The 10,728-nt window shown below is 39.0% G+C and overlaps 1 protein-coding gene across 2 annotated transcripts; it reads left to right on the plus strand.

The window, feature by feature from the left end:
- Positions 1-1,785: 1,785 nt before the first annotated feature.
- LOC149048208 (uncharacterized) lies at positions 1,786-6,686 on the plus strand. 2 transcript variants are annotated; one of them, XM_089201697.1, is made up of 2 exons: positions 1,786-1,939; positions 3,750-5,613. In XM_089201697.1, the coding sequence occupies exon 2, from the start codon at positions 3,973-3,975 to the stop codon at positions 4,714-4,716; it is 744 nt and encodes a 247-aa protein (XP_089057823.1). In that variant the 5' UTR covers positions 1,786-1,939; positions 3,750-3,972; the 3' UTR covers positions 4,717-5,613. The 2 variants fall into 2 exon arrangements, with proteins under 2 accessions (XP_089057823.1, XP_089057824.1); XM_089201698.1 differs by lacking the exon at positions 1,786-1,939 and adding an exon at positions 5,651-6,686 and having other exon boundaries at positions 4,123-4,671.
- Positions 6,687-10,728: the final 4,042 nt, after the last annotated feature.

The raw sequence follows: 10,728 nt of genomic DNA on the forward strand, positions 1-10,728 counted from the left end.
TTATGTGTGTGCGAATAAATGTAACCAAAAATAATCTGTATTGGTGTCACGGATACCTGTTAGTACAAAATGTAGACAGCAGACTGCAGACCAGATACAAAATATAGACTGCAGAGTGGATACAAAATGCAGACTGAAAATCTGAAGAGTTTTTACGTCTGGTATATATATAATAACATGTCATCTTACAGCTTACCGAGCGTCACGCAATCGCTTTTCCGCGATCAGCCTTCACGATTATTTGCACTATTGTGGAAAATTCCTGGCCCATTTCTTGACGAAAATCGATCGTAATATAATTTCAAGCCTTCAACATAGTTGGTTGGTGTGATGTCTGTACAGATTTTACCAATGTAATAAAAGTAGATGACGTGAATAATAGTGATGGTAAAGCAAGCTTAAAACGGCAACAATCGCCAGAAACTACAACGGATACGCAGAAAATAAAATTAAATTTATCGTTGTAAATCGACCATATTTCGTTCCTTATACTATTCCTTATAACGTGTTCAAATTTTCGACGGTTCCTAGCATAACTATTCCTGAGTCACACAACGCGTGACGCGTTCGTGAATTAATCGTTGGCTCTTTCTCGAGACGTGACCTTGGGTCGCCTGTGACAAGACAATTGCGTAAACAATACTTAACATAATAACATTATACACAAAAAACACGGGATTTTGGATCATGTATTTATTAAAAAAGAATATCCATACAACTACAATGAAAACAAACATAAGATTCACCTTTCTGATCGTGAAATTAATACCATTCGCACTGTTACCGTAGCTACGTTCCCTAGCATCAAGTGAATCCAACATGGCGTCTTTCTTCACAAGCAGTTTGCACCCATTTGAATTTTGTTCTTCAGTCTCACGGTCGTAGTGTTGTTCAATAGATTGCATAGAGTATATGCAGTTTGGTTTCAGATTTCAGATTTTGCTTTTTACGACGAGTTAACGTTTTCAACTAAGACATTGGTATACTTAGCATACAAGACATACAAGGCATTCAATGCTTTCATGGCTTTCAAGCGTTCGCGATTCAGTCCGTTCCAAAATTACTGTTCAATAACTTCTTTTTGTGTGGATTGGCCGCGAACAATACGACTTGTGTATGCGTCTATAAGTATTTTGAGCGTTTGCGCCATATTGCTCCAGATGATCGTAATCCAAACACGTTGAAATACAAAACGACTGACAAAATAGTTTTATGGGCAAAAATCTCGTGCTCGTCATGTGACCCGGCCCTGTCCGTGCATGACAACGTCAATCATCATCAAGATAACATGCGTGATCAGCATGTGAACACCTCATTGGATCACGGTTAGTTGTCATGGTGTTGAGCGCCCAATGACCTCTGGGTACTATTGCGCAATTTTTCCATTTTGTGGCGGAGGAAAAAAAAAAAAACGACAAAAAAACAAAGGCATTTTATGACTGGGCTACCACAGGTATCCCAGTAAAAAAAAAAAGACGACAAAAAAACAAAGGCATTTTATGACTGGGCTACCACAGGTATCCCAGTAAAAATATACTCAGTGACATGATGAGTAGAACTAAAACTGATAGAGCACTATCAGTCCGGGTCAAGTTTCACAATAATTCTCTGGATTAACGTACTCATTTTCAAACAAGAACACGATAATCCAATGGCCAAAATAGTCAAAGTTTTAAACGCGAATTGAAATAAACTTGGACTTAAGACTGAGTTCCGACAACATTTCAATATTTTATTAGTACTCTCTAGACATGGCACGAAATTGGTAAACAAAGCTTCTAGATCTCCATGGTAATCAAAAACGACAGACAGATGTCAGGTAAGTAGATAGTATTACATCTACGGAAACGAATTATTACTGTGACTGCGAAATGTTCCTGCACTCAGTATCCGCAGCACCCTTATAACGCGAACGCCAGATAGTGAATGAAGAAAAGAGGTGAGTAAACTTCAACAGATTTTGTGCTATCACTTGAAGAATCACTATTGACCGAATTCAGTTCAAACGTTGAAACAGATCATCATGAAATTGATAAAGCGAAACTAAAGGTATGTCACGCTTTAGTTCAGATTCCGCTAATTTGACGTTTGTTATGTGAGGGAAAATTGTTGTTTTAATTTCATGCGGCGAACAAAGAGAGGTTTGATTTTTTTCTCAGTTTTAAATAATTAATACCTGGTGCTTATGCTGTTCGGGAAAAGGCTAACGCAAGCACGTTCGTGAAAAGGACTGATCATGTTTGATTTTTATTGTTAATATGGTATGCGTGCCTCTAACATCCAATTTTATAAGAAAATCAAGCAATTATGGAAAAAGAATTTGGAATCCTCTTTCATTCTCTGAATGCAGGAAACGTATCCGGAAGACGAACGAAAACAGCTCAGCTTGTTTTGATCGAAACACACATTTCACTATGGTTAAAAGTTATTGATAATCGTAAGCTCAAGTCTACATGTTGAGCGAAAATTTCTTACCCTGTTTGTCACGTTTATGAGCATCATTTCAAATGAAAATCCTCTCCAAGGTAGCCCCACTACCCCAGTTTAAAATGCTTGCCGGCTTCAATTGCTGTTTGTCGCATACGAATAAAGAGACAAGATTCAACATCCTCGTCTTTAAAGACGAGTAGAGCGAGCACACTTTTTATAATATATTAAAGTTCACACGGCAATCAGGTGAACAATCAGGCATGGTTTGATGCTACTCTGGTTTACAGATTTAATAAATTGTCTGGTGTCTTCATCAGAGGCATGAAGGCACTAGACAGGAGTGTCGAAACGTTGGGTCTATGAATTGTAACTTCTTCGGTTACATTCATTAAATCTGTAAACCAGAGTAGCATCAAACCATGTCTCACACTTTTTATATTTGCAAGTTCTTCGGGAGTGACCACTTTTCAAAACCCAAATCTACGCCACGTAGTCTACGGAAATGAAAATCAATCTCCAAATATAAATAAAATTTTTTGAAAAAACGCTGTTTTCACTGTCAGTGTTATGATTGTTACCATAATCTACTGTCATCTTGTGGACTCTTCAGGTGCCATATAAGGGTCATTTAAGAGAAGTAGTAGGTTGCGTGACGAGCATGAACGACCGCTGGGAAAGAGATTAGAGTTCTGAATAAAACCAAGGAAATGAGGGAAATCTCGCTTTCCCTAGTTTCTACGAATACAACAAACAACAAAGCCAGGCGAAGTTTGGAAGCTCGTGTGTGGCCTACTTTGGGCAATATTAGAGGTATTGCGAATGGAAATCATTCTTGAGTTGATGAGAGCGATGTTGAGAACTACGTTTTCATTATTTGATGGCGGAGCGAAAGATTATATAACTTACTGATACATGTAAAGTGGAATTAATACTGCAAAATTGTCTCAGGAATGTAAATGGAAATTACGTTGAGTTTTTCCTTCGTAAGTTCCTTTGAAAAAAGGTAGCCTTTTTCCATTTCTGTTGCCATCTTTGCTATCAGTCAATTGTGAATGGTTAACACCCATTTCCGTAAAGGGCATGATATTTTCCATTCCTTTCTTCAACATAGAGATTCATTTATTTCGGGTTGAATTTTTTTCTTAAGTGTTTCAATTTCAATATCTTTTTAGTTCAGGAAAGTTATAATGTTGTCCCGAGTTGGAACTACTGTAAGCTACTGTAATTTACGTCCACCCCACCTCCTTATCCACTTAGATTTTCCACGAATTACTAAGGATGCCTAACTGACAGCCATATGCATTTCTTTTCTGGTACAGGGTGAAGGCCAAAAATGGAAAGACGTTAACAAAGACAATACGAACTCCATCAGAGACGGAAACGAGAGCAATGTACAAAAACAGGAAGAACTAAAAGAAAGGAAAAACCGGAAGGAAAACAAATAAGATTTCCGCTGCAACAGACCGAAGAATTTCTTTACAGCTAGCGTTTCATCGAAAAGAAGATTTGCATTAATATTTGGCAGTTGAACAAGAGTGAAAAATGGGACAGCGACCCACAAGAATACGGAGAGAAAGGCTAAGAGATGGTCAGGAGCAACCCATGACAGAACTGAGGGGACAGCTGAGAGCGATGGAAGAACAGATCACTTATCTGCAGCGTCAGTTAAGTACACATGACTGGGTGATAAGTCGAAATGAAATTTACATGGAGACAAACGAAGTGCTTGGGAAGGGAGCATGGGGTAGAGTTGTTCGAGGGAAATTTCGCCGTTGCCTTGTCGCAATGAAAAAATTACACGAGCTTCTATCTCCTCGAGCAAGAGCTGTTTTTGAACAAGAAATCAGCATTGCATCAAGATGCCGCCATCCTTGCTTGTTACAATTTATCGGAGCAACCGATGATGCCAGACCATTGCTAGTAATGGAACTAATGGATCGCAGTTTGAGGTCATTGTACGAGGAACGACGTCTCACCGAAAAAGAAATTTCATTTATTTCTTTGGATGTAGCTCTTGCTCTAAACTACCTTCACCAAAACAAACCTGATCCCATCATTCACCGAGACATCAGTAGTGCCAATGTGCTGCTATGGAAAAAACGCAATCAGTGGAGAGCTAAAGTGTCAGACTACGGCACTGCCAATTTTGTGCGCCTGAGCAAAAATAATAGGCCTGGAGCTTTGATTTATTGCGCTCCAGTGGCATGCGGAATAGAGGGGGACCGAATCATTAGTTGTAAGGTTGGTTCTCAATGCCAGTCTCATTACTCAATGTTTCAAGATTAAACGCCTTACCTTTCTGGCTTAATCTCAGATTTATTGAAGTAGCCGTCGACAAGAATAACTTAAACTTTAAGTAGACGGTAGATGTCAAGCCGTCAATTTCTCCTTTAACCCTTTAACTCCCAAGATCTTATTGTCAATTCTCCCCTCTAGCTGTTACAGATTGCCTTGTGAATTTGTTACGAGAATTCGGTGTTAGATGAGAATAAAAAAAAATCTCTCTGATAAGTTTGAGTATTCTCATCACCTGTTTGCTCGATAATGTATTGTAGGGAGAAGCCTCATATAAATCTGGCCCTAAGAAAAGTAGTCAGTTAGGGGACCATACAAGTAGCTATGAACTGATTGAACCCGCCATTCAATTCTATTTGTTGGTTGATCGATCAAAATGAAGAAAATATACAATTACCTAACTAAAAAGGTAATCTTAATCAGTCAATAGACTTTAATGTGCTACTCGCTCGTTGATCCTTGCGTCTTTGTCTGCACTTGGAATGTTTCTTTGTCAAACAACTTGAAATAAGTGCACCCATGAAAAACTGGCTATTACATTGTCACATGATAGGAATCTTATTTATATTTACACTCTTAGATCATTCTAAGGTCCATTCTTGCTTTTTACTCAAGCTTTTCCAGCTGGCAGCCAAAAGAGTAGTTAAGCTAATGGATATAACGGACGAATCAGCTTGTCATGAAAATTTGCATGTGTAGGCCGGTACAAAGAGGTGTCTTGTTGGTACAGGGTCTTAGCTCGTAAAGCTAATCTGTGTACGCTATCACGTGACTCTTGTAGCAGTGCAGGTCTCATTCAAGTGTGACATCTAAAAATGGAACCAGTCTGCTTGTTTTGTTTCTTATTAGAGTCCAAAACTTCTTTTAATATTACAGATAAACTTAAAAGGTCTAGTCGGTATAATTCCCTTTCTTTTTATCCAAGATTGATGTCTACAGTTTTGGAGTTCTTCTGTGTGAAATAAGTACTGGGGAATTACCAGACCTTGCGTGGCGTGAACAACAAGTTGACAGGGTGAAAAACTCTAACTATCGAACTGTCATTCAAAGATGCCTGGAACCAGAAGCTGGAATGAGAGCAGATATGGAACAGATCATTGATGAACTGGAAACTTTTAAGTTGTAGGGAGATTTTCGAATGTCTACTGACACAATGTGTGACTGGCATCATTTTTAAGCTTTGAATAAAGTAGTTGTCGACGAGTTTACGAAATTATTGTAAAACTGGAACCTTTAATGTCTTTAAGAGGCTCACGTTTGGCTCATGTTGATTAATATTTACAAAATTTAAACTAAAAAGCTGAGCGGGCATTTTATTCGGTTAAGTCTCGAACTGAGACTCTTCAGAGCCTACGAACTTCAAGTAGATAAAATCAAATAGCAAACTCCTTCATAATCTTGGCTGAATGATATGTCAACTTGATATATCTCGACTTGCAACGAATCTCCTTTGAAACTTCTTCCACCAAAAATTGATTCGTGTTTGTCAAAATACTTCAAGTTCTACACTTTGGAGCTACTACTATATACAACTTTTATATTATTCGTAAGGAACTTTTAAGCGCAATTTTCATGGTAGCAAAGTACCCTTTTTAAATACTGAAGGACGAGAAAACTGCAAAACCAGATACACCTGTAATGTATTAATAACGCTTGCACTGGGGGAAGCAATTTTCTTATGACGCAAAAAACATGTGTTCGGTTTGTCGTCAATCGCGAAACTACAACTAAATGTAGATACTGTAAGAGTATGACAACAGACACCCTACAGACTAAGACGTGTATTTAAGACTTAAATGGTAATGGGGCCTTAGGTGTATCAATAATTTGTACAAAATAACCCTGAAGCGGGGCACCTCCAGACAGCTCTTTATACGGCCGTTTAGAAAAAAATTTCAAACTTAAAATCACAAGTTTGTATTTAAATGTTTTTTTTCAAAATATAAGAATCATTAAGAGGACCATCTATCCTACACACCCTGTTAGTTCAAAGAGCGGTTACTAACTCGTCATTAAGATTCCAATCCACACTTTAGAGTTTGTTTTTGTACATTTAGTTTGTATTCCTCTTTCTCGTCTTCATGGTAGATATGGTAGATACTAAATTAGCTGGAATGCTGTTTGGCCATCGTTAAATGTGTCCTGAATAGAGACTCATTTGTCAAATTGCCAAAACCTTTCGAAAAGCTAACAACTGAATGAAACATATCACACCAAACAGATAGGAAAATAATGTAGAAAACGTCATTTAGCGTATTCCTCGAATAAGCACCCCGGCGCTTTTTCAAAATTTTGAACAAAAGGAGGGTCACTCATTGGAAGGAGGCACTTAATCAGAGGCCGAGTTTGCTTATTATTCTCCTGTACTGATTCTGCTGTACCGTGATTCCAAGGTTATTTATAGAAACAAACCCCTACTGTTTGAGAAAAAGAGGGAAGAGGGGGCGCTTATTCGCGAGGGGGCCTGCTTGACATTATATCCTGGGGGGTAGGCGCTCACTCGGGGAAGCGCGCTAATGAGAACGTGTACGCCTATTCAAGGAAATATGGTTTCCCCACGGTGACAAACATTAATTTAGCCCAATTCTTTGACGATTTCGTCTATGCCTGGTCTCTTCTTTGGATCACTCTACGTACAGTTTCGTATCATATCTTGAATATTTCGTTTGCTCTTCGCGCCTTTCAGGATCTGGCCGTTCCCTACACATGGCAGAGGAGAACACTAAGACTGTAGACATCAATCTAATGATCATGGCATACTGTGACAAAAAAAAATCATTGATAATGGTGCAATAAAAGGTAACGAATCCCATGCAATTCTAAACCAATTAATGCGGAATAAATCTAATGGGAACCTAAATACTTCTTTCATCTAAGATAAGACAATAATTCATGTGGCAATGAGACTATCAACTAATCAATAGAGAAAATTATTAGATTATTACTTTTACTTACTTTGAATGATAAAAAAGAACTTTTAACTAAATGGCGAACTGAACAATCGACTCAAATAGCTAATTTCAAAAGAGTGAAGCCAAAAATTAACGGCAATGACAAGTCATGGCCACTCTACCTCTCCCCATTAGGGTTTGAGACATCGTACGCATTTCTGGTGCGCTGCAACGCATATCCCTCGGAGCAGTTGTTATGATTTCCTGCTGGAAACTGGTGGCAATTGAAATGGTTAGCTTTCCTCTCCACTTGTTTTCTTGTCGCCAAAGAAACACGTTATCACTTCGGAATAATGAGAGACGGTTTCTTTTGGTGGAGGTAGCTTATTGCTTCAGTAACATCCTGAGAAATATGAGAGATTTCTGTTTATGTGAGAGGCTGCCCGTCTAACAATTTTCGCAAACTCGATTCCATGAGCTCTGTTACCAGCAGAGACCTCTCATCTCCAATGTTAACCGCTCCTATGAAATGCACTTAAGAAGGGTGGCAGCATCTTGAAGCAATATTTACCGTTTTCTCAAACAAGCTGCGGTTGTGAAATGAGACAATATGTTCATAGATCTTAAACGTTTTCACGCCAACGGCACCACCACAATATTTCCCTTCGTAAACAATTCCACAATCTGGCCTATCCAAGATTCTATCTTCCTATCGCTGAATTTGATCGATTGGAATGCTCCAGTCGGCTTATCCTTGAGAAAATTAACTCCGCATTCTTTCGTCCGATTTCCATAAAAATCATCCAGCTCAGTAATTATTCCTTGCATATCACGTCGCTCTTCGAGTGTGGAATGCAGACATCTCTAAATAAAATCTTTAAATACGGGGTTTTCACTCGAGAAATATCTCTCTGCCAATTCTCGACATCAGGCATCTCACCAACGCAAATTTCTAAGAGGAGAACACCAAAGCTGTTGACATCAATCTGCCAAAAGCAAATATTTCGCCAATTAAACACAATTCTTTCAGAACTCAAGTTTGGTACCACTTAGATGGAGAAAGATGTCGGAGATTTGAAAGCTCACACTGAGGTATCTAAACCGTATCAGAGATTCACTGTTTGTGGCACAACAAAATTATCTTAACTCACGTCATTAACGCTTGGTAACATTTCCAAAAACCTTAAAAACAATGAAAACAATTAGAAACAACAACAATTTAATCAACTGATAGGCCCTAAATTTAACAAAGTTGATCAGAACCCGCCAATCTCATGCAACTCACGCACAAATCCTCATCCCCTTATATATCGTTTTCTTCTGTTGATGAACGAGTTAGCATAAATGATGGCAGAAAAAACGCAATTTGTTTGATAGTTCTCACCTCTACATTGCGAGTGTGAGAGAAACTCACATAAATGTAAAGAACTTGGTAACGAATACCTGACCTTGGTTGTATGTAGGTATTTTCATTTGCTGCCTCGAGCACCGTAGAATGGATTTCCAGGTGCCTTTGTCTTGATAGAGTTAACAAAGTTGGCACTACCAAAATCCGACACCTTGGCTCGCCATTGGAACCCCTGTCGCCAAAGCAACACGTTTGCACTGCCTATATCTCGGTGTATCATGGGAGGATTTTGGTTATTTCCGGAGAGATGACCTATTCTGAGAGATATTGCCGCTCTGGCAATTTTGGTAATCTCATTTCCATGAGTTCTGTAATAAAATTCCGCTCTTTTAACGTGTCTGTCGCTCCGATGAACTGCAGAAAACAAGGGTAATGGCATCTTGAAGCCATCTTCATTTCTCTTTGAAACAAGCGGTGGTCTTAAGAAATACTATTAAGTCGTGCATCTTCTCCACAGCTACCTTGCAGCCTCTAAAAGGTCCCTTTAAAACTTCTCTATAAGCACCTTTTCCAAAGGACTTGCTCGAAAATGTCTACTTCATCAACAGAGGTAACCTAGGCGCGAGGCTCATCTCGTGTTTGGTGCTTTACAGCCTCTGATCAGCTTCTTTCTCATATAGTTGCCCTTTCTTCATTTCTCGTTTTTGTGGTTCGAGAAGTTACAGAGACTCTTTTATCTTGTTTTTGAGGTGATTAAAACTTACTTCATACCTAATTACTTTCTGCTTATCCTGCGTCTCAAGTGGGAATCTTTCCTCTGAACAATTTTACGAGAGGGAGGGTCACAAAAGGGGTCATATGCATCCTAAGGGGCAACTCTTCTACGCCCTTAATTGAGTTGCAACGAAATACACCAATAATTAATGAGAGTTCTTGTTTAGGCTGCTGATTTAAAAATCAAATGTAGCGTTTAAAATCAAATGTAGCGTTTACACTCAGTAAAATTCTCGAGAAAGCCGTGCATTCCCAGCTGTACCAGCACTTGGTTATTAACAACCTTCTCACAAGGAAACAGTTTGGATTCAGGAAGGGGCTCTCTACTGAATCTGCTTTAACATCATTTGCTGATGAAGTCTTATTGAACATGGAACAAGGTAAACTGTGTGGGGCCGTGTTTTTGGATTTAACCAAGGCTTTCGACACTGTGGACCATCGGATTTTGTTACGCAAGCTCTCCAAAATTGGTTTATGTGAGAACTCGCTTCAGTGGTTCCGCTCTTACATTACTGACAGGAAACAGCGTACATGTTGTGGGAATGAGTTGTCTGATGAATTGCCAGTTACCCGTGGGGTCCCTCAGGGAAGTATTCTGGGTCCTCTGCTATTTGTCATCTACATTAACGATTTGCCAAGCGTTCTAGATGCCTGTCAAGCATCACTTTATGCAGATGACACGGTGATCTACTGCTATGGGACTTCCTCTCAGGAGCTGACTGAAAAGCTCAACCAAGACCTCCTGGCTGTGGCGAAATGGCTGAATGAACATGAGTTAACACTGAATCTGGACAAAACCAAATGCATGCTTATAGGCAGTAACAAGAAGTTACAGAGGAAAATAGCTCTAACTGTTTCAATCTTTGATCATTGTATAAACAATGTTACTTGTTTTAAATATCTTGGAATCTTAATATCGTCTGATTTTTCGTGGACAAATCATGTCGAATACATGGCAGGGAAAATTAATCAAAGGCTTGGCCTACTTAG

Source organism: Pocillopora damicornis, chromosome 3 (genome assembly GCF_964200805.1).
Source record: "Pocillopora damicornis chromosome 3, jaPocDami1.2, whole genome shotgun sequence".
In the NCBI taxonomy this organism is placed as follows: Eukaryota; Metazoa; Cnidaria; class Anthozoa; order Scleractinia; family Pocilloporidae; genus Pocillopora; species Pocillopora damicornis.